This window comes from Eubalaena glacialis, chromosome 10 (genome assembly GCF_028564815.1).
Source record: "Eubalaena glacialis isolate mEubGla1 chromosome 10, mEubGla1.1.hap2.+ XY, whole genome shotgun sequence".
Lineage (NCBI taxonomy): Eukaryota > Metazoa > Chordata > Mammalia > Artiodactyla > Balaenidae > Eubalaena > Eubalaena glacialis.
The window spans coordinates 68,780,557-68,806,540 of record NC_083725.1 but is presented as its reverse complement, the minus strand read 5'-3'; the positions used below and the strand labels follow the sequence as shown (position 1 = coordinate 68,806,540).

The 25,984-nt window shown below is 37.3% G+C and overlaps 1 protein-coding gene across 2 annotated transcripts in view; it reads left to right on the top strand.

The window, feature by feature from the left end:
• PPME1 (protein phosphatase methylesterase 1) overlaps nt 1–25,984 on the top strand; it is a 76,894-nt gene that overhangs the window by 41,814 nt on the left and 9,096 nt on the right. Inside the window, exons 4-9 of one of the 2 annotated variants that reach the window (XM_061201261.1) lie at nt 2,886–2,943; nt 3,393–3,444; nt 9,657–9,811; nt 10,706–10,796; nt 15,135–15,200; nt 20,684–20,807. In XM_061201261.1, coding sequence (XP_061057244.1) covers nt 2,886–2,943; nt 3,393–3,444; nt 9,657–9,811; nt 10,706–10,796; nt 15,135–15,200; nt 20,684–20,807 — 546 coding nt within the window. The remainder of the gene's footprint in view (nt 1–2,885; nt 2,944–3,392; nt 3,445–9,656; nt 9,812–10,705; nt 10,797–15,134; nt 15,201–20,683; nt 20,808–25,984) is intronic. The other variant, XM_061201262.1, reaches the window with a different exon arrangement.

Sequence of the window (25,984 nt, the reverse complement as noted above, 5' to 3'; positions counted from 1 at the left end):
ATCTGTACATTGAAAATTGTAAGACATTGATGAAAGAAATTGAAGAAGACACAAACAAATAGAAAGATAGCCCATGTTCATGGATCATGAGAATTAATATTGTTAAAATGTCTGTACTACCCAAAACCATCTACAGATTCAATGCAATCCCTTTCAAAATTCCAATGACGTTTTTCACAGAAATAGAAAAAACAATCCTAACATTTCTGTGGAACAACAAAAGACCCCAGGTAGCCAAAGCAATCCTGAGAAAGAACAAAGCTAGAGACAACACAATTCCTGATTTCAAACTTTATTACAAAGTTATAGTAGTCAAAATAATATTGTACTGGCATGAAAATAGAAACATAGGCCAATGGAACAAAATTGAAACCTCAGGAATAAACCCACACATATACAATCAACTAATAATTGACAAGGGATCCAAGAAGACTCAATGAGGAAAAGATAATCTCTAAGATAAATGGTGTTGGGAAAACTGAATAACTCCATGCAGAAGAATGAAATTAGACCCCTATCTTACATCACTCACAAAAATTACCTTGAAATGGATTAAAGACTTAAATGTAAGACCTGAACCTATAAAACTACTGGAAGAAAACAGGGAGAAAGCCCTGTGGCAGTGATTTTTGGATATGGCACCAAAAGTGCAAGCAACAAAAGCAGTAATAAACAAGTTGGGACTACATCAAACTAAAAAGCTTCTGCACAGAAAAAAAAAAAGAAAGAAAAAAGAAAAAGCAAAATAAAAATGCAGCCTACAGAATGGGAGAAAATATTTGCAAACCATTTATCTGATAAGGGATTAATATCCAAAATATATAAGGGACTCATACAATTCAATAGCAAAAAAAAACCAATCCAATTTAAAAGTGGACACAAGACTTGAATAGACATTTTTCCAAAGAAGACATACAAATGGACACCAGGTGCATGAAAAGATGGTCACTATCACTAATCATCAGGAAAATGCAAATCAAAACCACAATGAGATATCACCTCACACCTATTAAAATGGCTGTTAAAAAGGCAAGAAAGAAGTGTTGATGAGCCTGTAGAGAAAAAGGAACCCTTCTGCACTGTTGATGGGAATGTAAATTGGTATAGCCAAACTATGGAAAACAGTATGGAGTTTCTTCAAAAAATTAAAAATAGAACTCCCATAAGATCCAGCAATTCCACTTCTGTATATCCGCAGGAAATGAAAAAATGATCTTGAAGAGATACCTGTACCTCCATGTTCACAGCAGTGTCATTTGCAATAACCACAACATGGAAACAACCTAAGCATCAATCAGTGGATGAATGGATAAGGAAAATGTCACACAGACACATACACACACACACTGGAATATTCAGCCATGAAAAAGGGAATCCTGCCTTTTGCAATAACATGGACCTTGAGGGCATTATGCTAGGTGAAATAAGATAGAGAAAGACAAATAATGTTATTGTGGAATCTAAAATGTATATGTGGAATCTAAAAACGCTGAATTCATGAAATAGAGATTAGAATGGTGGTTGTCAAGGGCTGGGAGGTGGGGGAAATGCGGAGATGTCAGTGAAAGGGTACAACCTCCCAGCTATAAGATGAATTAGTTCTGGGGATCTAATGTACAGGATGGTGACTGTAATTAATTATACAGTATTAATACTTGAAAGTTGTTAAGAGAGTAGATCTTAAATGTTGTGTCCACACACACACACACAAATGGTAATTATGTGAGGGGATGGAGATTATTGTGGTAACCATTTTGCATATACACATATATCAAATTATCCCATTGAACACCTTAAACTTACATATGTTATAAATCAATAATATTTTGACAGAGCTGGGGAAAATGATCATAGGAAATATCCAAAGAGATGACATATGGATGGCAAATCAGAGGAGTTTTTTCTCCTCTCTTATTAATTTTCTAAATGTTCAACATTTTTATAATGTGAATATATTCAAAATATGTTTAATCAGTTAAAAATAAAATGAGGGGAAAATGTGATTTAAGAGCTCTGATTTGTTTCATGGTATACATTGACTGTTACGTTAGTAACTTACCTTGATTCTGGTCTTATTTTTGCTACTAGTTGCATGACCCTGAGCAAATAATTTCCTTTCTCTTGACTTCAGTTTCCTCATTCATAAAATGTAAGAGTTAGCCTAGATAGTTTTCCTATCTTATTCTTAAAAGTTAAAAAAGTGTTGATGACATTTACTAACACTAATTGTGATATATTATTGTCAAAGAAGCTAGTTCATTTGAGGAAGAAGATCCTCAATTATTTCAGGTTTGTTTAAACCTCTGAAATTATACTTCCTCATGATATTATGATTTCTTTTTCAATATATTTTTGTTTAACTGGTACAAACTTATGTGTACTCCTTCTCTGTCTTAAGTGAATCTTTGGTAGATTTCATGACTTGTGCTGCTTTCAAGGTTATTTCATGATCTGAGTGTCACATTTGTGTGATATCCTGAGCCTAGATATAAACTGACTCATGGTCCTTATCTAGAGAATTTCCCTTCCAGATTAGGGAAAAGATAACCAGTGAGTATGGATGAAAATCATAAGTAATAGCAGAGCTCAGAGGGTCATTGTATAAAGGTGCTTATTCTGTTTTATGAAAAGCTAGGAAGAGTTAAGTTTTAAAGAGGGATTTAGGTGGAGAAAGCCATATTTTGAAGTTGGGATATAACCAGAATATGCCCACAAAAAGCAGAGAATCATTATTTTTAAAATTTTGCTTTAAAGTGGAAAGTCTCTTGATTCTATTGAGATCCTTGAATTCTGATGGCAGTTCATCTGACAAAGTTATTGGTAATGGGGAAAGATTTGCTAACCCAGATGTATCTGAATACTTTTCCTTTTCCTCTTCCTCCTAGGCAGCAATCATTAGTAGGGTTCAATGTAGGATTGTGGCTTTGGATCTTCGAGGTCATGGTGAGTGAAGTTCTTAATTAGTCACTGATTCAATGATATATTTGCCAAGCCCTTTGAATAGTGTTAAATATTACAGATTTCATTGTGGCCTGGGCTGTTCCATTTGTGCATTTGGAGGGAAGTCCTAGCTTTCAGTTTTCATAAATATTTTTATACACACACATATATATATATTGTTGTTTAGCTAAGAAAATGTCCACTAACGTAACCAAATTCTGATGCTGGTGATGTATGAGGAATGTGGAAAAATCTTTGCTACTGTAATTATCCTTCTTCAGATGGCCAACTATAGAGATATGTCTGTAACAGAAAATCCTTGCTATGCCCATCATATACCATTATAAAGTTCCAATTTCATTATCCCAAGGTGAGATTTTTTGAAAGCAAGTACTCTTGCTTTTATGATTTATCTTCATGGGAATTTTATTTTTAAAATATTTTCTTTTTAGGTGAAACAAAAGTCAAGAATTCTGAAGACCTGTCTGCAGAAACCATGGCAAAGTAAGTAATCTAATACTGTTTATACAATCACCTGGCTTCCATTACTATTATAAATAATAGTACATCTTTATCGCTCTCCTGGTGAGATTGTTGAACAACAAATAACACAGAAAATTTTACTTCTTTTCTCTTTCCTCTATATCTGGTGTTTCTTTACTATTTAATATTGAAAGAAACCTCCATCTTCCTTGGTATATTCAATGTGATGGTCATCACTTAAAGCAGTTGAAAATTCTTCAAGGCACAGTTTAGTTTGTGTTGGCTTTTGAAGAGTTTTCTTCTGTTGACAGAGTTGAATAAAGTCTGACTATCTATTGGGGACCTATGCTTGAAAAGTAGTTGTATACAAAAGGCTCTGTAAGATGTTCTTAAGATATCCTGCCCACATTCTTTGTCAAGCGTTATAGTAAGACAAAAACAGGGTATTAAAGAATAACTGATTATACCCTGGGCACAAAGTAAAAGATGAGTATAGCACATGCAGTGGCTCTCACACCTGGCCACTCATCAGAATCATCTGAGAAGTGATTAAAGTACAGATGATTTGGCCCTACCCCAGACCTATTGAATTAGTGCTTCTACCAGTGGGTCTGGGCATTTAGATTTTGATAAATTTCTATAAAGGAATCTGATGCAGCCAGTCCCATGACTGGTGTTTGGAGACCACTATTCTATATTGTAAACAGGATTTTTCCAACTACCCTGCTTTTAATACGTACTCATGTGCTTAATGCATGCTCTCTCAAGTGTATTTTTGGCACCAAAAATATCTTGTCCCTTTTTACTTCAGCAGCTTTAATCCATGAGTAAACTATTTTTCCTTCAGAACCCAGTCATATGACCATAATTGTATTGTTATAGTAGGTGTTATTTATGTATTGTATAGTAGGTGCTATTTATGTGCTTCATTAAGTGTAAATTAAACATTTGTTAAGAATAAATTAATTATTTTAATTAGTCTGTAGTGTAAATATTATCACTTTTTTACCAATGAGAAAACTGGCTCGGATGGGGTGAATAACTGCATGAGGTCATACAGTTAATAGACCAGAATTGTGATCATTCAACCATAGTGCTTGGCAGAGAGAGAGAAACAACACTGTGGGAGGACCATTCCACTCAATAAACATGTGCCTGAGAAACCATGAAAAGAGAGCCAAGAATCTGCTCCCTCAATTGTTCCTTTGTAATGTGAGAACAATAAAGCCCAAAAATAATCAAGCTTGTTAGTGATACCTATAGAAAGATTTGTGAATAATTTTTAAAGCATTTCTTGACTGTTGACAAAAAAGTGAAATACATCATCTAAGTGGCCAGGCAGCCAGACAGGGGTGATGATGGCTTGACTGACATTCAAGAAGAAATTAAAGAATTAATTGATGACCTTAAGGAAACATTGCCTAATAATGTATCAGTCTGGGACAATCAGGAGAGAGAAACCACACAGTAATTTAAACAAGGAAAGTTTAATATAAAGATTTGTTAACTGTAACACGGGATTGGAGTAATGAGGAATTGGCTAGTAAGAAGTAAAGAATACAGGGTTAATTAACTTGATTGTGGGAATCATGTCACAGTGTATACGTACGTCAAATCATCACATTGTATACTTTAAATATATTACAATTTTACTTATCAGTTGTATCTCAGAAAGCTGGGAAAAAACTTGAAAAACAGAGAGAAGTAAAGACTAGGAATAGCAGATGTAAGAAGCAGCCACTTCATATTTCCCCTCAGACTGAGATGGAACCTGAGTGGAAGAGGTTGAGATCCAGACCTTGTTGGAGAGGGCACAATGGTGGCTTACTGAAGGCAGAGAAGTCACTTGGATACTATGTTACATGGCAGAACTTGTCAGAAATCTGCCCTTTAGGGTGCAGGAGAAGCTGTTCACAGGGAGGTATCTCACCAGTGGCACTTTGCAACAAAAATATTGGGGGGGTTCCAGAGATCTGCTGTACAACATAATGCCTACAGTTTGTTTTTTTTTAATTTTTTTTATTTAATTTATTTATTTTTGGCTGCTTTGGGTCTTCATTGCTGCTTTCTCTAGTTGCAGTGAGCGGGGGCTACTCTTCGTTGTGTTGCGAGTGCTTCTCATTGCGGTGGCTTCTCTTGTTGCAGAGCTGGCTCTAGGTGCATGGGCTTCAGTAGTTGTGGCGCGTGGGCTCAGTAGCTGTGGCTTGCAGGCTCTAGAGCGCAAGCTCAGTAGTTGTGGCACATGGGCTTAGCTGCTCTGCGGCATGTGGGATCTTCCTGGACCAGGGCTCAATCCCATGTCCCCTGCATTGGCAGGCGGATTCTTAACCACTGCACCACCGGGACGTCCCCATAATGCCTATAGTTAACGATAAGATACTGTGTACTTAAAAGTTTGTTAAGAGGGTAGATCTCATGTTAAGTGTTTTTACCATGCATACACACACACACACACACACACACACACACACACAAACACAAAAGAAATGCAAGGACTCTTTTGGAGGTGACGGATGTGTTTATTTCCTTGATCGTGGTTATGGTGACAGGAGTGTATATATATACCCAAACTTACCAAATTGTATATATTAATTATGCACCATTTTTAAAATAAATTTATTTACTTATTTAATTTTGGGCTGTGTTGGGTCTTTGTTGCTGCACGTGGGCTTTCTCTAGTTGTGGCGAGCGGGGGCTACTCTTCGTTGTAGTGCACGGGCTTCTCATTGCGGTGGCTTCTCTTGTTGCAGAGCACGGGCTCTAGGCACGCGGGCTTCAGTAGTTGTGGTGCACGGGCTTAGTTGTTCCGCGGCATGTGGGGTCTTCCCGGCCCAGGGCTCGAACCCGTGTCCCCTGCATTGGCAGGAGGATTCTTAACCACTTTGCCACCAGGGAAGTCCCAATTATGCACCATACCAATTATACTTCAATGAAGCTAGAAGGGACCAACAAACAAATGAAAGGATGCTCAATATCACTAATCATTAGAGAAATGCAAATCAAAACTACAATGAGGTATCACCTCACACCAGTCAGAATGGCCGTTATCAAAAAATCTACAAACAATAAATGCTGGAGAGGGTGTGGAGAAAAGGGAACCCTCTTACATTGTTGGTGGGAATGTAAATTGATACAGCCACTATGGAGAACAGTATGGAAGTTTCTTAAAAAAACTAAAGATAGAACTACCATATGACCCAGCAATCCCACTACTGGGCATATACCCTGAGAAAACCATAATTCAAAAAGAGACATGTACCACAGTGTTCACTGCAGCACTGTTTTCAACAGCCAGGACATGGAAGCAACCTAAGTGTCCATCGACAGATGAATGGATAAAGAAGATGTGGCACATATATACAATGGAATATTACTCAGCCATTAAAAAAAAAACGAAATTGAGTTATTTGTAGTGAGGTGGATGGACCTAGAGTCTGTCATACAGAGTGAAGTAAGTCAGAAAGAGAAAAATAAATACCATATGCTAATACATATATATGGAATCTCAAAAAAAAAAATGGTTCTGAAGAACCTAGGGGTAGGACCGAAATAAAGACGCAGACATAGAGAATGGACTTGAGGACACAGGGAGTGGGGAGGGTAAGCTGGGACGAAGTGAGACAGTGTTATGGACATATATACACTACCAAATGTAAAATAGATAGCTAGTGGGAAGCAGCCACATAGCACAGGGAGATCAGCTTGGTGCTTTGTGACCACCTAGAGGGGTGGGATAGGGAGGATGGGAGGGAGCCCCAAGAGGGAGGAGATATGGGGATATATGCATATGTATAGCTGATTCACTTTGTTATACAGCAGAAACTAACACACCATTGTAAAGCAATTATACTCCAAGAAAGATGTTAAAAAAAAACAAAGACATTTTGCTAAACGTTAGAGAAAAAAAAAATGTTAAAAAAAACAAAAACAAAGGTGAACCTCCCATTAGGTTCGAACAGCTCCCTATACCCCTCCTTCATAGTTTTATCCCAGTTTATACTTGGATTTTCAGTACCTCTTTGCTCACTTTCCCTCCCTGCAAATGTAAGCTCCATGAAGAAGGGGACTTGTCGGCCCTTTTTACCACTGTACCCCCAGACCTGCCACAGTACCTGGCCTGTGTAGAAACTCAACAGACAGTGACTTAATAAATGGATAAGTGAGTCCTACTACAAAAAAAAAAGCTAGAGGAGAAAAAGGAACATTGGGGATGGAAGGCTGCAGTGCTTGGAGACGCCTCCTGTGTTTCAGGACCTGGGCCCTGGGGAAGCTGTGTGTGCTTCAGGTCTTGGGTGCTAGACAAACTACAGGAGCTTGTGGAGTCAGTGCAAACCAGGAACTAAACCCTCTTTTTCTGCAGTATCTCTCCTTTGCCCTCTGTTGGCATAGCTTAACATCTTGCTGGCTGGCAAAGGAAAACAATTTAAAGGCCTCATCCAGTTTTGCAGAACATGAAATAAAGGGTGAATGAGAGCTAAGAGACAATAAGTTGCTAACTCACACAAAAAGTTAAAAAGAAAATAAATGATTAAAACTTCTATAATAGATGAAGATAATTACTAAGAATCAGAAGAGCCAACAAGTTGGATTCTTGCTGAAATAGTTGAAGCAATAAAACATTTATATTGTTTCTGAGTTCAATCATTCTGTGAAACAAAAATCTCAAAATGGGCATCTTAATGGGCAATTAGAGGGGTTTTCAAGTAGCACTGACAGCATGATTTTTGCCTTTGACATCAACTTCAGAACCTAAACCCTACATAAAATGCAACTCCACTGAAAGTGGAAGAGCCAAGATTTGAGTTACTCTGATACTCCTTTTTCTGTTATGTCTGTGATATGCTATACTGCTTCTCAGGAAATGAGCTAGTATTAATAAATATGATAGAATCCTCCTAGAAGTCATCTACCAAAATTGTGGTACATTCAGTTACTGACTAGATAATCTTTCATAGCATCCTTTTATTTTACTCATTATTTCTGTTATGAACCAAAAATTTTAGCCTTAAATTTAACTCCAAAGGAATATTAAACTATTATTTGTTTTCGCTTATAAAATTGCGTGGCTTTATCTCCCATTTAGATTGTCTGCAGATGCTAACACTACCCTATTCACATCTGTAATTGTTGTATGAGATTTTTAAGATTAATTCCTTCATAAATAATTAATAACATTTACCTTTGCCATTCTGAGTACTGTGGAGACCATATCTGAATGGCTGTGTCCCTACATTCACAACTGCTGTATTTGGCTAACATTGTGTGAGTGCCTGAGATATGTAGTGACACTCAGCAAGACAAAACTGTCTTTTGAAGTTGACTGACTCACCCACTCACAAAAGAAGACAGTAGAGGCAGTGGTCTCTAGAAACACACCTTACTTATCTATTGCTATGCTATTGCTATAGCATAGAAGGCCCGTATGCAAATAAAAACCAAAGTTCCTGCTTTACTTCTCATTTTCAAAGCTTTGAGGTTTGACTTTGTTAAATAGATCCACTCATAAAGACTGGAACAGAAGCCAATAAAAATTAGCTCTGAACATCTTTCTAGTTTCTCAGAACACTAAATTTCTGTTCATACTTCAAACAACTTTACATAACAAATTGTAAATAATAGTTAACGTTTGAATAGCACTTTACTCTTTTCAAAGTAGTTTTACATTCAGTGTCTCAGTTAATCCTCAAAGCAATCCAGAATAGTAACTGATATTCTTATCTTCATTTTATAGATGTTGAAACTTCATCTGAGAGATTAAGTAGCTAATCCAAGTCCAAATAGTAAAAAATAAACTGGGGCTGCAATTCATCTTGTGACGTCAAACTTCACTACATTATAATGCTTAAAATTGTTTTCCTGTTTTACGGATGGGGAAACTGTGGCATAGAGCAGTTAAATGATTTGTCCAGAGTTTCAAGCTTAGGTTTAAAATAAAGGTATATGTTTATGTAATTGTACTAAATGTGTGGAATAGTGAAGGTGTGATGTAAAGGAAAATTAGAACATTTTGGTTCTTAGTCCTTAAACTTCCATTTATCAGAAGAGCTAGCTGTGTGGCTACACTGCGGGGGGCGGTGTTAGGAGGTTTACATAGGTACATTTGCAAGATGGTCCAGTAGACCTTTACAGTCCTAGGACTGTTAGTTACAGATCAAAGGAGAGAGTTAGGAAAGAAAACTATCTTTACAGTGTTGTCAGAGTACATTCCATGCTTTTTTTCCTTCTCTTTGCAGAGATGTTGGCAATGTGGTTGAAGCCATGTATGGGGACCTTCCTCCTCCAATTATGCTCATTGGACATAGCATGGGTGGTGCTATTGCAGTCCACACAGCATCATCCAACCTGGTGCCAAGCCTCTTGGGTCTGTGCATGATCGATGTTGTGGAAGGTAAGTTTTTTTAGTGCTGAGCAAATCAAAATCTTTGACTTACTAAAGACATCCATGGTAGATTATTGTTATCTTGTTTTTATTTATTATTGACTTCTCTCATCTCGAAGTATGTTCCTCTGTCTTTTATATCTTTTTTTTAATGTTATTTTGTGGCAGAGGCATTCCCAGTATTTTTTTATTGGGATACAATTGACATATAACTTTGCATTAGTTTCAGATGTACAAAATAATGATTTGATATATGTATATATTGTGAAATGATCACCACAATATGTCTAGTTAACATCTATCACCACACATAGTTACATATTTTTTTTCTTGTGATGAGAACTTTTAAGATCTATTCTCTTAGCAACTTTCAAATATGCAATACAGTATTAACTATAGTCACCATGCTGTATGTTACATCCCTAGGACTTATTTATTTTATAACTGGAAGTTCGTACTTTTCACACCTTCACCCATTTTGCCCACACCCCACATTATGTAATAATTTTACATGTCATCAAAAACTCTTCATAAACATCTTTTATGGCTGCATAATATTTCAGTTGTATGTATGCCCCATAATTTTATTTAACATCTAAAAAGAAACTGCCATGTCTTTTATGACCCAGCATCAGAAGTCACACTATTGCTCATATAAGTCAGCCAGCCCTATTCAGTGTGGAGGGACTGTTGAATACCAGGAGGCAAAAACCATTGAAGGCCGTCTTGGAAGCTGGCTATCACATCAGTCTTCTGAATTTTCTTAAACTGTTTCTTTTTTTTCCCCCCAAGTGCCACTTAATTCTGCTGTCATTGAGGGGAGATGTATACAGTTGACTCATTAAGTATAAATGCTCAGAATATCTTAAGTGCTGTGGTTAAATTTTTTTGTTTAACATCTAGGTACAGCCATGGATGCACTTAATAGCATGCAGAATTTCTTACGTGGTCGTCCTAAAACCTTCAAGTCTCTGGAGAATGCCGTTGAATGGAGGTAACCCACAAATCTATATTGTCTATATTTTAAATGTTAGATTGTAGCTTTCCTTTTTCATCAGCTCAAGCACCAAGTTGAAAGGAATATTTTAGTTCCCATGCCTTAGCTTTATTGTAGTATCATGTATGGAAACATTTACATAAGGAGCAGATTTTTAAAAAAATATTTTAAATGTTTCAGACTTGGCTCAGTTCTCTAAAACCCATCCTTTTTCCAATACACTATAGTACCTCCTAGAATCTTAATAATTATGGATCATCTGCTGTCTAGCTGTTCCCATCTCTAAGGTGGGAGTTTGGACTAAATGAGATTCTAAGGCCTTTTCCATCTCTGATGCTCCATGGTTCTAGATTCACTTTCTGTGTTCCAGAGAAGATGGAGAAACAGATGGTTGTGGGTTCCCTTTTCAGTTTTTATTTGGTTTTTGCATAAATAAAAACCCTTTGGCTAAATGGTTCTCATAAAAATTACTGACAGAATTGGCTATGGCTTCCACTTAAGTAAAGGCTGTTCAGTCATTAATTATACACTAATTCAATCAATTATTTGAATATTTATTAAATGTGTTTATATTTATTGAACACTTTGTGCTAAAGGGTAATGATTCAAAGATGAGTAAAGCACTATCCCTCCCCCAAGGATATCAGTCTTGGGATAAAATATCTTCAGTGTCCTGTCTTCCTACCTATCCCTCAAAATCCATTTCTAGTCCCCTCTCCAGAACCCTTCCTATAACTCCTACAAACCACCCAGGTCCCTCCTTCAGCAAAATTGCTGAAGACCTTTAAGTCTGTATTATATTGTACTGTTTACCCCTTAAGTCTTCTAATCCTCCTTTAAGGGATATGCTTATATTGTTAATTTTCATTTCTATCTTAATGCCCTTCCTGCATCATAAGGTCAGAAGCTATTCTCTATTTCTTTTGTACTTTCATATAGCATATAGCATACTGCTGGCTGCTTTAGCAGGCAGAACGTATCTATTTACTGAGTCAGAGATATCAAGTGGAAATTAAGGACCTGGTAAATATATCCTAGGGATTCCTCCTAGGACAGAGGATCTCATGCCAAATATGGCTTGCCAGAATGATATTTGTGTTTGATATGGTTGCTTTTGCCTCCCCTGTTCACTACTGTGATGCAAGATGTACTCTTGGAAGCACCAAAAATCTCTCCATCTTGAGCAGCCACACTGAGAATGCGGCTGCTGCCAGCTCAACATGAACCTTGGGTACCCTGCCTGCTTCCCCAGTAACAACTAGTGAGAAAATTATTCCAAATAACTTAAAATTTATTCAGTAAACATTTTTTTTTTTTAGTACCTAAGATGTGTCAGTGCCTGATCTAAGAACTGGGGATGAATCAGGCTTAGTTCCTATCATCAAAAAACTGGGAACATACATACAAGTAAATGCATAAACACAATACAATGAAGAAGGTACAGAAGACAGGCACCCAAACCAGCCCAGGGGTCATGATGAACCTTTTGTTAAGGGGAGATAGAGTCTTGATTCTAGTGCCAGATATAGGGTAGAATAGGCATTCCATTTGTTGAATGTTAAAATGTTCTGGGTTCTATGAGAGCCACTGATTTCTAGACACTTTCTGAGCCTAAGAATCAGAAAGAATACAGTGAAGTTTTTGGTAATTTTGTTTTGTGTCTGCTGGATATCTGAATCAAGTTTATGACTCATGGCCATTTTGGTTATTCTAGATAATTTTTTTTTTGAAAAAAAAAAAGGTGTTGAAATACAAGACCAATCTATTTAAATTCAGTAAAGATTTAAAGCAAAGTGAATTTCTGCTTTTGCCCTCTTGGTCATCCAAATGAGAGGCAGTAGGGTGTAGTCATTAAGAGCCTGGGCTTTGAAATTTGGAAAAGAATAGATACAGGTGTATGTATAGCTGAATCACTTTGCTGTACACCTGAAACTAATACAACATTGTTAATCAACTATACCCCAAATTAAAATAAAAAGTTAAAAAAAAAAAAAAAAAAGCCTGGGCTTTGAGGTCAGATATGGATTTCATCTTGGTTCCACCACCTGGCTGTTCTGAGGAAAACAGAATAGGGGAAGGAGTGGGGAGTAGGGGTGATGACAAAAGTGAGAAATTGGTTAGGAAATAATTATAGTTGTAGAAAAGAGTAACGATGGTAATCATAGACTATGATGGCAACAGAGGAAGTTATGTGGTCATATTTGGAATGTATTTTGAAGGTAGAGCTGACAGAACTACCTTATGGATAGTGTGTTGGGAGAGGGGGTTGGGGGAGATGCAGTATTCAAGGATGACTTCTAGGTTTTTAGCCTAAGCAATTGGTGAATGGTAGAGACAAAGAACAGCAGATTTGAGAGCAGGCAAGGGGCAGGGTATCAGGATTTTTGTTTGGATAAGCTGAAATGCTTATTATACATCTAAGTGAAAATGTTAAATAGGCACGTGTATACACTAGTTAGAAGAGGTTGAGCTAGAGATAAATTGGAGAATCATCATCACATAGATAACATTTAAAGCCAAAATATTGAATGCAGTTACCTAGTTGATAGAAAAAGATCCAAGAACTGAGCCTTGGGTTACTCTACAATATTGAGAGCTTGGGAAGGAAAGGAAGATCCAACAAAAGAAACTGAAAAGACACAGTTGGTGAGATAGAAGGAAAGCAAGAGAGCAGCATAGCAAGTGTTTATAGAAAGGAGAGGGGATCTAGGTCAGATGCTGCTGAGAGATCAAGTAAGGTAAAGACTAAGAAATGACCATTAGGATTGGCATGATGGAGGTGACCTTGACAAAGGAAATCTCAGAAAGTAGGAGATAAAAACCTGATATAAGTTGGGGATATTGGTTGAGGAAAGGATGGGAGGTGACAAAGTGGAGAAAGCATGTAAGATAACTTTTTTGAGAAGTTTTGTTGTATAGGAGAGCAGAGAAATGGGGTAGTATCTAGAAGTGAATATGGGGTTGAAAATGTTTTTAAAAGGCTAGAGAAGGTTTTTATTTTTATTTATTTTTTGATGTGGATCATTTTTTAAAAACATTCATTCATTAAAATTCATTCATTCATTTAGCTAGCTAGCTACCTGTGCTGGGATCTTTAGCTGCGGCATACAAACTCTCAGTTGTGGCATGTGGGACCTAGTTCCCTGACCAGGGATGGAACCCGGGCCCCCTGCATTGGGAGCGCAGAGTGTTAGCCACTGGACCACCAGGGAAGTCCCCTAGAGGATGTTTTTAAAGGATGTTTTATAGTATTCACTAGAGAAAAAAATAACAACATAAGAAAGAGACAGGATAAGTAAAGGAAACGAGGTCTTCATAAACAAGAGAGGATGGGAAACCAGTGCCCAACATTGGCCTTGAATAGGAACAGAGATATTTCACCTATTAAACAGTCTTCAAAGGCAGAGTATATGATTTTAAATACTAGTGGATTTGTAGATTCAGTTTGTGGTAGAAAAACGACGTAGTAGTTCTGATTGCCTCTGTTTATCATTAAAATAAGAAACAAAGTCATTATCTAAGGGGGGGTACACTAAAATTTTATGTGATTTTTTTGTTTGTTTGTTTTAAGCTAAAAAATGAGATTTGAAGAAATGTGTTCTTGTGGGCCTGCTTCAGGTGGTGTTTTCAGTTCCCCCTGGGACATGTCTTTTTGCTTGGGCCTTAGCCAACTCTGAGAAGACTAATCTATATTTATAGAGTCAAAGCTCCTAAGTTCTATCATGGCATGCAAGACCCTCTAGGAGCTAGCCCCTGCATGCCTATCCTTATTCTGTCACACTACTCCTTTACTCTCCTCTGCTCCTCCTTGCACTCTGCCTTCTAAAATCATCATCCTCCTGACTTTTTCACATCACAGTGTCTTCATTCACAACGTGCCTTCTGCCTGTTTTGCTCCGACCACCAGCTTTTACCTTCCGCTTAACTTATCTTCAGTCCTCAGTTTAGGCAAGACATTTGGGAAGCTTTCTCTAACCTCATTTAGAATAAAGTGGTTCCTTTGAACCTTGCTTTATTATATTAAAATTATTTGTTGTGTTTCTTTCCCCCACTGAATTATGTGCTTCTTGAGCACAGGCCTGGCACATAGTATCCTACTGGTAAATATTTGCAGAACTGAAGTGATTTTAATGCCTTTACTTAATTTTTACTGCTTGGCTTATAGCCATAATAACCATGTGGGAAGTAGTGGTAGTCTCCATGGTAAGCTACATTGGTAACCACACCTTTTTAGTAGATCGCACAGAATCTGCAGAATTATTGATTTGACCCTGGTGACATGATATTATGGATGCTGAATAACCTCCTCTCTCCTGTCTCACTTTTCTCTTCTAGTGTGAAGAGTGGGCAGATTCGAAATCTGGAGTCTGCCCGTGTCTCAATGGTTGGCCAAGTCAAACAGTAGGTCTTATTTTGCCCCCTTGGGCTGGTTAGAGGCTGAAACATGGTGAAGGAATTACAGATTGCTTTTATTGTCATATACCTATTCTACCATCTTGGTGAAAGCCTTCATTATTTTAGATAATTTTTATAAGTGAGCTCATTAGGGCCAGCTATATAGATTTTCTTTTTTTCTTTCTTCTTTTTTGAAGAAATCCCAAAGCCAAATAATGTCTTCTATATAATACTGGATTACCTTATTAGCACAACTGTAGGTGTTAAAAGGTGAAGAATACCAGAGAAAGGACGTTAAATTAAGTGTTCAGTGCTGGAAGCTATGGTTTCATTCTTTTTTTTTTAACATCTTTATTGGAGTATAATTGCTTTACAATGGTGTGTTAGTTTCTGCTGTATACCAAAGTGAATCAGCTATATGTATACATATATCCCCATATCTCCTTCCTCTTGCGTCTCCCTCCCACCCTCCCTATCCCACCCCTCTAGGTGGTCACAAAGCACCGAGCTGATCTCCCTGTGCTATGCGGCTGCTTCCCACTAGCTATCTATTTTACATTTGGTAGTGTATATATGTCCATGCCACTCTCTCACTTTGTCCCAGCTTACCCTTCCCACTCCCCTTGTCCTCAAGTCCATTTTCTACGTCTACATCTTTATTCCTATCCTGCCCCTAGGTTCTTCAGAACCATTTTTTTTTTTAAGATTCCATATATATGTGTTAGCATATGGTATTTGTTTTTCTCTTTCTGACTTACTTCACTCTGTATGACAGACTCTAGGTCCATCCACCTCACTACAAATAACTCAATTTCGTTTCTTTTTATGGCTGAGTAATATTCCATTGTATATATGTGCCACATCTTCTTTATCCATTCATCTGTCGATGGACACTTAGGTTGCTTCCATGTCCTGGCTATTGTAAATGGTGCTGCAGTGAACAGTGTGTTACATGTCTCTTTTTGAATTATGGTTTTCTCAGGGTATATGCCTAGTAGTGGGATTGCTGGGTCATATGGTAGTTCTATTTTTAGTTTTTTAAGGAATCTCCATACTGTTCTCCATAGTGGCTGTATCAGTTTACATTCCCACCAGCAGTGTAAGAGGATTCCCTTTTCTCCACACCCTTTCCAGCATTTATTGTTTGTAGATTTTTGGATGATGGCCATTCTGACCAGTGTAAGGTGATAGATACCTCACTGTAGTTTTGTTTTGTTTTGTTTTTTTTAATTTATTTATTTTTGACTGAGTTGGGTATTCGTTGCTGCGCACGGGCTTTCTCTAGTTGCGGTGAGTGGGGGCTACTCTTCGTTGCGGTGCGCAGGCCTCTCACTGGGGTGGCTTCTCTTGTTGCGGAGCCCAGGCTCTAGGCACGCGAGCTTCAGTAGTTGTGGCTCGCGGGCTCTAGAGCGCAGGCTCAGTAGTTGTGGCACACAGGCTTAGTTGCTCCACGGCATGTGGGATCTTCCCGGACCAGGTCTCGAACCCATATTCCCTGCATTGGCAGGCAGATTCTTAACCACTGCACCACCAGGGAAGCCCTCATTGTAGTTTTGATTTGCATTTCACTAATGATTAGTGATGTTGAGTGTCCTTTCATGTGTTTGTTGGCAATCTGTATATCTTCTTTGGAGAAATGTCTTTTTAGGTCTTCTGCCCATTTTTGGATTGGGTTGTTTTTTTTTGATATTGAGCTGCATGAGCTGCTTGTATATTTTGGAGATTAATCCTTTGTCAGTTGCTTCATTTACAAATATTTTCTCCCATTCTGAGGGTTGTCTTTTCGTCTTGTTTATGGTTTCCTTTGCTGTGCAAAAGCTTTTAAGTCTCATTAAGTCCCATTTGTTTATTTTTGTTTTTATTTCCATTTCTCTAGGAGGTGGGTCAAAAAGGACCTTGCTGTGATTTATGTCATAGAGTGTTCTGCCTATGTTTTCCTCTAAGAGTTTGATAGTGTCTGGTCTTACGTTTAGGTCTTTAATCCATTTTGAGTTTATTTTTGTGTATGGTGTTAGGAAGTGTTCTAATTTCATTCTTTTACACGTAGCTGTCCCATTTTCCCAGCACCACTTATTGAAGAGGCTGTCTTTTCTCCATTGTATATTCTTGCCTCCTTTATCAAAGATGAGGTGACCATATCTGTGTGGGTTTATCTCTGGGCTTTCTATCCTGTTCCATTGATCTATATTTCTGTTTTTGTGCCAGTATATGGTTTTATTCTGATAAGAGTCTCCTTCTAAGCCAAGCCTGGTTGTGAGGAAATTATATTATAAAAGCTTTGGCATAGCCTGAGTGAAAGCCAGATTTTAAGGGTGAGCTAAGATTATTTAGCCCAATTGATCCTCCTGGATAGGGTTACATCAGTCCTGGGTATTGCTATATAGTCACAAAATAAACTTTAGGTGAATTGGGAAAATGTTGCCCACCAGGACAAACAGCACAAGAGTTGATGAAAATGATAATGGCATTATTGAATGCCTGCTATTTGCCAGGCACTGTGCAAGGTATTTTATATACACTATGTAAAATTTAAAACCTTGTGTAATGGAAATCTTTCAAACATACACAAGTAGAATAATATAATGAACCCCAATGTACCCATTGCCCATCTTCAACAGTTATGAACTCACGGACAGTCTTGTTTCATCTGTGCCCCTATTTATTTCCCCTAAGGACAAAATATTTTGAAAGAAATTTCAGATAAACATAATTTCCTCTGTAAGATTTTGGTATGCTCTAAAAGGTAAGGACACTTTAAGCACAGTCACAAGACCGCTTTCACACCTAAAAAAATTAACATTTCCTTAATATCATCAAAGGTCTTTAGTATTCACTTACCTGATTATCTCATAAATGTTTTTAGTTCAAACCAGAATTATAATAGGGTAAATACATAGCAATTGATTGATAAATCTCTTAAGTATCTTTTAATCTATAGGTTCCACTTCTCTCTCTCTCTTTTTTTTTTTCCTGGCAATTTATTTGTTGAGGAAATCTAGTTGTTTGCCCTGTAGAACTTCCCACAATCTGGATTTGCTGATTGATTCCTCAAGGTGTAATCTAACATGTTCCTTTATTCCCTGTATTTTCTGTAAATTGTTAGATCAGAGGTTTGATCAATCTTAGGTTTGTTTGTTGTTATTTTGGTTTTTTTATTTGTTTGCAAGTATAGGTGATATTGTATACTGCCATCAGGAGGCACATAATGGTCTGGTTGTCTCTTTTATTTTTTTAATGTTAGTAGCCATTGATGATCACTACCTAGATTCATTCATTCATTCATTTGCACTATCTCATTTAATCCTTACCATACCTCTTCAAGGTAACTATTGTTTTACAGGGGAGGAAATGGAAGTTCAGAAAGGTAAAGTGACTTTCCCGGGATCACATAGCTAATGAATGATAGAGCTCATATTCAAATTCCCGTGTTTTTGACTTCAAGGCCTATATTACGGATTTTATATCCATAATATATAAAAAGGGAAAGGGAAATTTGAGTAGTAATATCTGGCAGGCACAATGCAGAGGTTTTAAATAAGCTGTGAGGCTGCTAACTTTTCAGTGCTTAAATATTTTGAGATCTGACTTGTCTAAGCAGTGGTAAAGCATTTTGAAAGGGAGTTAATTTACATGGCTTGTATGCAGGTAGTTCGCTGATTTGTAAATTTTTACTTCAAGTGGTGTTTTCTCTAAATATGTAAACCTATGTATGTAAGAGTCTGTGTGTTTTAATTGTGACATAGATATCTGCTGGAACCTTCTTGCCCTTCTTGATCTAGGTATAATTCTCTTGAACCTCCCAATCCACTCCCAAAGCACATGTTGTTTCTTTGATACTTTGACCTAGATGTGAAACTTGACACCCCAAGTTCCTAAGAAAACCCCCACTTAACAAAACACTTGTGAACATACAGGTCACTGAAGGTTTGGTAGAGGAGACAGAGAAGGAGAAGTTATTCTTAAAAATCCACCACTGAAGCTTGACTGACCCTTGAATTTATCCCAGTCTCTTTTTGTCTTGCTTGTTCTCTCTCCTTTCCTCCCTTCTCTCTCCCTTTTCAAGGGCAAAATAACAGATTATCATGCAGAGCAGACCTTGGCCCTAGCTGCTGCATAGGCTGTTGAGGTTTTACCTTTAACGCTTGTCAATGTATTTTTTTCCGAGTTCTCTTTTTTTTTTTTAATTTATTTTTATTTATTTATTTATTTATTTTTGGCTGTGTTGGGTCTTCGTTTCTGTGCAAGGGCTTTCTCCAGTTGCGGCGAGCGGGGGCCACTCTTCATTGCGGTGCGCGGTCCTCTCACTGTCGCGGCCTCTCCCGTTGCGGAGCACAGGCTCCAGATGCGCAGGCTCAGTAGTTGTGGCTCACGGGCCTAGTGGCTCCGCGGCATGTGGGATCTTCCCGGACCAGAGCTCAAACCCGCGTCCCCTGCATTGGCAGGCAGATTCTTAACCACTGCGCCACCAGGGAAGCCCCGAGTTCTCTTTAAAAGGAATTATGGTACCAGCTATTCCTATAATAATTTTTCTACCTAATTACATAATAGAGATAATATTTTTAGATGAAAAACAACAATAATTGGTTGCATCAGATGTGCTAATCTCTAAGGTTTATCTGGCCCTGGTTATTGTTTTTTATTTATTTTTTATTAATTTATTTACTTATTTATTTTTATTTTTGGCTGCATTGCGTCTTCATTGCTGCACACGGGCTTTCTCTAGTTGCATCGAGCAGGGGCTACTCTTCGTTGCGGTGCGCGGGCTTCTCATTGTGGTGGCTTCTCATTGCAGAGCATGGGCTTCAGTAGTTGCAGCACGCAGGCTCAGTAGTTGTGGTGCACGGGCCTAGTTGCTCCATGGCATGTGCGATCTTCCCAGACCAGGGCTCGAGCCCGTGTCCCCTGCATTGGCAGGCAGACTCTCAACCACTGCACCACCAGTGGCCCTGGTTATTGTAATTGTCAGTTTCTGTCAGCTCATTAAAAGTGGGGGCCTTTTACCAATCTGTTTGAGCCTTGTTCTACTACAGGCAGGGTACAGTAGAAAAGCACTATGCTTTAGAGTTAATTGGGCTTGGATCTGCCTCCCAGCCTCATCTACTCATGAGCTAAGTGATCCTGGACAATTTTTTTAACTCTTCAGAGCTACTTTATGGGATTACTGTGAGGATTATATAAGATAACGCCAATAAAACTCTTGTCACCATGCCTCAGGAAACGGTTACTCCCTTCTGTGGGTCAGTATATACGCTGCAGGAACTGGAAACCAGCCCTTGGAGTATAGTCAAACATTGGTGATGACTTCCACAGTCCTGGTCAACTTTTGTACATTTTAAAATGCACATTTTTCACACCCTCCTTCTCCCAGGAGCACTGTTAAGTTTTAACTAATATTTGATTATAAAAGGCCATAAATATCAGCATCTCTAAGGTAATTTGTGTGTAGAAGAGAGGTGTGTGATAACACTTTTTTTTTTAAAAAAACATAGGTGTGAAGGAATTACAAGTCCAGAAGGCTCAAAATCTATAGTAGAAGGAATCATAGAGGAAGAAGAAGAAGACGAAGAAGGAAGTGAGTCAGTAAACAAAAGGAAAAAGGAAGATGACATGGAGGTGGGTGAAAGCCTGTATTCTTGGAAGGATGGGGTAGGGAATGGTTCAAAAGTGTGTAAGGTGCAAAAGGGAGGTAACATTGTTCTTTTTGTCCACTGTTAGATATTTTAGGAGACAAAGATACCATCGTAATAGATACTTAGATTAACTATAAGATGTAAAGCACTGTTGATGGCTCTGACAAATTGGAACATAAAACTTACAGTACTACCTACCCTACCCTCAAGCAGACTGCTTTCTCATCAGGCCCTTTCTCACCTCTGTACTTCTGTTCCTGTGATTTATTTCATGAGAAAATCCCATTTTGTACCAGTCTACCCTAAACTTATCCAGATCCTGCCCATCTTTCAAGGTGTATCTCCTTGGGGAAGCTTTCTGACCCCAGTTTATATTAGTCCCTCTGCAGTACAGCACTGAGAGTCTGTAGGACACACCTTAGCACTTTCTTTTCTGAAGTTGTGACCAAGTCATAGAACTGATTTTCATAAGCCACATTCAAAATATTATGGTTTTCTGATAGTCATCCCTAGAATGCAGATTCAGTGTCCTCTAATAACATAAGAATTGTCTCCCAACAAAAATAACCTATGTATTTTGAGGGCAGGAACTGATGTTCTGTGGGAATTTCCTTCAGCGTATAGCTCAGGGTTGTGTGCATAGTGAGTGTTCTGTGAGACCTTGCTGAGCAACTGATTTGAGGACAGCAGTGGGAAGGGGTGCTTTTTCTGGGAAATGATGAGTGAGTGTGAGCCACAGACTTTCTAGGATGGATTATGAACATCTTACTAATGACAGGGAATTAGTAAGATGTTACTAATCTTACTTATGTATACTTGGTGTATACCACATATTCCTTTGCATTTGGAGATGCTAGTGTTAGCAAGGAGGAGAGTGCATTTTTTTTAAACAGTATTTTTAATTTAATGAGGATCTTCTTGTCATCCTTAAGATCAATGAATAATACTTTGTACCTCTTTGGAGTTTACAAAATTATAAATAATGCATGATCGATTTGCCCTCCAACACTCTGTGAGGCGAGGGGAGACCTTTTCTCACATGTTAACACTATAGAAACTGAGACTCAGAGATGAAGAGATTTGTTCAAGGTAATCAAGTAGTGTTTAGTAGATTTGAGACTGATACAAACTATCAGTTACATTTTACCTTTTATGTGCTAGGATCTATACTGAATGCTTCACATTAATATCTCTAGTTCTCATTTTGCCTCTGCATTGTAGATATTAGCACTGTTTTACAACTCAGATGCAGATACTTGCTTATGGTCACATATAAATGTTAGTGCTGAAACACATCTACATCCTCTGATTTTTAATTCCAACTCATTTTTTCCATATAATTTTTTATAGGGCCTATTATATGGGGTTTTATGAACTCCAGCAGTTTTGTTAGGAGGACAAACTGAGGCATATCAGTCAATGAGGAGCATAGCTAAACAGTCTCCACCTGAGGAAGGACACAGAGACACTCCAGTAGTCACAACTTCTTGCAACTAGTAGATAAGTCCTGGAGATCTGATGCACAGCACAGTAATTATAGGCAACAATACTGTATTATAAACTTCAAAGTTGCTAAGAGACTAGATCTTAATTGTTCCACCACAAAAAAATGATAATTATGTGACATGTTAGAGGTGTTAGGTAACACTATGGTGGTAATCATATTGCAATATATAAATGTATCAAATCAACATGTTGTACACCGTAAACTTAAACAATGTTGTATGTCAGTTATATCTCAATAAAGGAAAAATAAATAAATAAAAATGATGGAGAAAATGTTAATAATGCCAATTAAACTTAACAACAACAACACAAAAAACCGGGCACAGCTTCGTAGGGGCATCTCTGTTTAGCACAGTACAAAAAATTGTGTTTCAAATGACCCTGAGGCATACATAAGAGGTCAGTTGCATCCACTCTGCTCTGTAAAAGAAAACAAGCTATACATTTTTATTGGGGATGGGGAGAATCTAATACAAAATGGTTAAAATACAGAAAAGAAAGGGAAAACATTTAAGCTTTGATCCTTAAAGGAATAAACTTCACTTGTCCAGGACATATTCCTTTATGCATAAATCTCTCTCTTTTTCAGACTGTTTTATTGAAAGGTAACTCATCCAAAGTATACCATTCAGTGATTTTTAGTACAGTCACAGTTGTGCAACCATCACAACAATCTAATCTTAGAACATTTTCGTCACTTTTAAAAGAAATGTCATACTCATTTGCAGTCACTTCCCATTTCTCTCCAACCTTTCCAGATCTAGGCAATCACTAATCTACTTTCCGTCTGCACAGATTTGCCTAATCTGAGCATTTAATATAAGTGGAATTACGCAATATGTGATCTTCCATGACTGGCTTCTTTCACCTTTGCATAATGTTTTCCAGGTTCATTCTTGTTGTAGCATGTATCAGTACTTCATTCCTATTTATGGCTGAATAATATTCCATTGTATAGATAGACTTTTTTTTCAGATTTATTGAGGTATAATTGCCAATTAAAATTGTAAGATATTTAAAGTGTACAATGTGATGAACAGATGCATTGTGAAAGGATACTCCTCAATGAGTTAACACATCCATCACCTCACAGATTTACCTTTTTTGTGTGTGTTTTTGAGGACATTAAAGTTTACTCTCTTAGCAGATTTCAGTTATACATTACATTATTTTCAACTGTAGTCACTATAATTGTGTTTTATATTAATTAGATCCTCAGACCTTATTCATCTTATAACTGAAAGTTTATACCCTTTTACCAACTTCTATCTATTCTTCTACCTTCCAGCCCCTATCCTGGTAACCACTTTGATAGACCACACTTTTAATCCATTCATCAGTTAATGGACATGTGGGTTATTTCCACTTTTTGTCTATTAGGAATAATGCTGATATAAACATTCGAGTACAAATTTTTGCGTGGGCATAGGTTTTTATTCTCTTGGGTATATACCTGTGAGTGGAATTGCCGGATGGTAACTCATTTGAGGAACAGCCATTCTGTTTTCCAGAGTGCCTGCATCATGTCATATTCGCAGCAGCAGTGTATGAGGGATCCAGTTTTTCTGCATCCTTGCCAGCACTTGTTACTGTCTTTCTTTTTTATTATAGCCATCCTAGTGGGTATGAAGTGGAATCTCATATTTGTGGTTTTGATTTACATTTTTCTAATGACTATTGATGTTGAGCATCTTTTCATGTGCTTATTGGCCATTTCTGTATCTTCTCTGGAGAAATATCTCTTCATATCTTTTGCCCATTTTTAAATAGGGTTATTTGTCTTTTTATTATTGAGTTGCATTTGCAGATGAAATCTAGTATGCATTTGGGAGGGGCTTGTGAGATTATGCTGTCTCTGTGGAGCTGATCTCTTATAAATGACTCATAAATGGGAAGCACTGCATGCAATAGGACAGGCTGAGGTTCCAAGTTGAAATGACAGTTAGTGTTCATTTCAAAGTGTCCTGTGCCTGGAAAATATTAATAGAAGAGAGAGTGTTTAGTGTTTAGTGTTTAGTGTTTAGTGAGATCTGGAAGATCCAAGTTTCCTGACTCCCCATCCAGTGATCTTTTTCTTTTTTTTTTTTAAATTGTGGTAAAAAAGACACACAACATAAAATTTACCATCTTAACCATTTAAAAGTGTATAGTTCAGTAATATTAAATATATTCACACTGTTGTGCAACCAGTCTCCAGAATTTTCTTATCTTGCAAAACTTAAACTCTGTACCCATTAAACAACAACTCCCCTTTCCTGCTTCCCCCAACCCCTAATAATCACCATTCTACTTTCTGTTTCTGTGCATTTCACTATACTTTAGATACCTCATATAAGTGGACTCATATAGCATTTGTGATCATTAATGATCAATGCAAATCAAATCAAATGCAAATCAAAACCATAAATATCACTTTGTACCCATTAGGGTGGCTACTGCCAAAAAAAACCCAAAATAACAAGTATTGGCAAGGACGTGGAGAAATTGGAACACTTGTGCACTATTGGTGGGATTAAAAATGGTACAATCACTATTAAAAATTGTATGGCAGTTACTCAAAAAATTAAAAATAGAACTACCTTATGATCCAGCAATCTCACTTTTGGGTATATAGCCAAAAGAAATGAAAGCAGGGTCTTGAATAGATATTTGCACACCCATGTTCATAGCAGCTGATCTCTTAATAAGTGCTGTTGGAACATCTTTTCATGTACTTATTGGCTGTTTGTACATCTTCTTTGGAGAAATGTCTGTTCAAGTCCTATGCCCATTTTTAAATGAGGTTATTTGATTTTTTAGTTGTTGAGTTACAGGAATTCTTTATATCCTTTGGATATTAACTCCTTATGAGATACATGACATGCAGATATTTTCTCCCATTCAGTGGTATGCCTTTTCACTCTATTGATTGAGTTCTTTGATGCACAAACGTTTTTAAGTTTGATGTAGTCCATTTATCTATTTTTACTTTTGTTGCCTCTGCTTTTGGTTCCATAACCAAGAAATCATTGCTAACTCCAATGTCGTGAAAAGTTTCATGATGCTTTCTTCTAGAAGTTTTATAGTTGTAAGTTTTTATATTTAGGTTTTAATCCATTTGAGTTAATTTTTGTATGTGGTCCAACTTCATTCTTTTGCTTGTGGATATCCAGTTTCCCCAGCACCATTTGTTGAAAAGACTGTTCTTTCCCCATTGAGTGGTCTCAGCATCCTTATCAAAGATCATTCGACTATATATGTGAGAGTTTATTTCTGGGCTCTCGAAGTTTTTATTCCATTGCTGTATTTGTCTTTATATCAGTAGTATGCTGTTTTGATTACTGTAACTTTGTACTATATTTTGAAATCAGCATGAGTCCTCCAATTTTGTTCTTCTTTATTAAAATTGTTTTGGCTATTTGGGGTCCCTTGAGATTCTATATGAATTTTAGGAATAATTTTTCTGTTTTTGCAAAAAATGCCATTGGGATTTTGATATTGTGTTATATCTGCAGATCATTTGGGTAGTATGAACATCTTAACCATGTGGTGATCTTTAATACAATATATGCTGTCTCATGCTCACTTCTAGATTTTCATATTTTGGTTGATATGTGGTCGTCTAATTATTTATTTCAGTTATAATATTTCAAAATTTTGATGCAGAAAAGTATA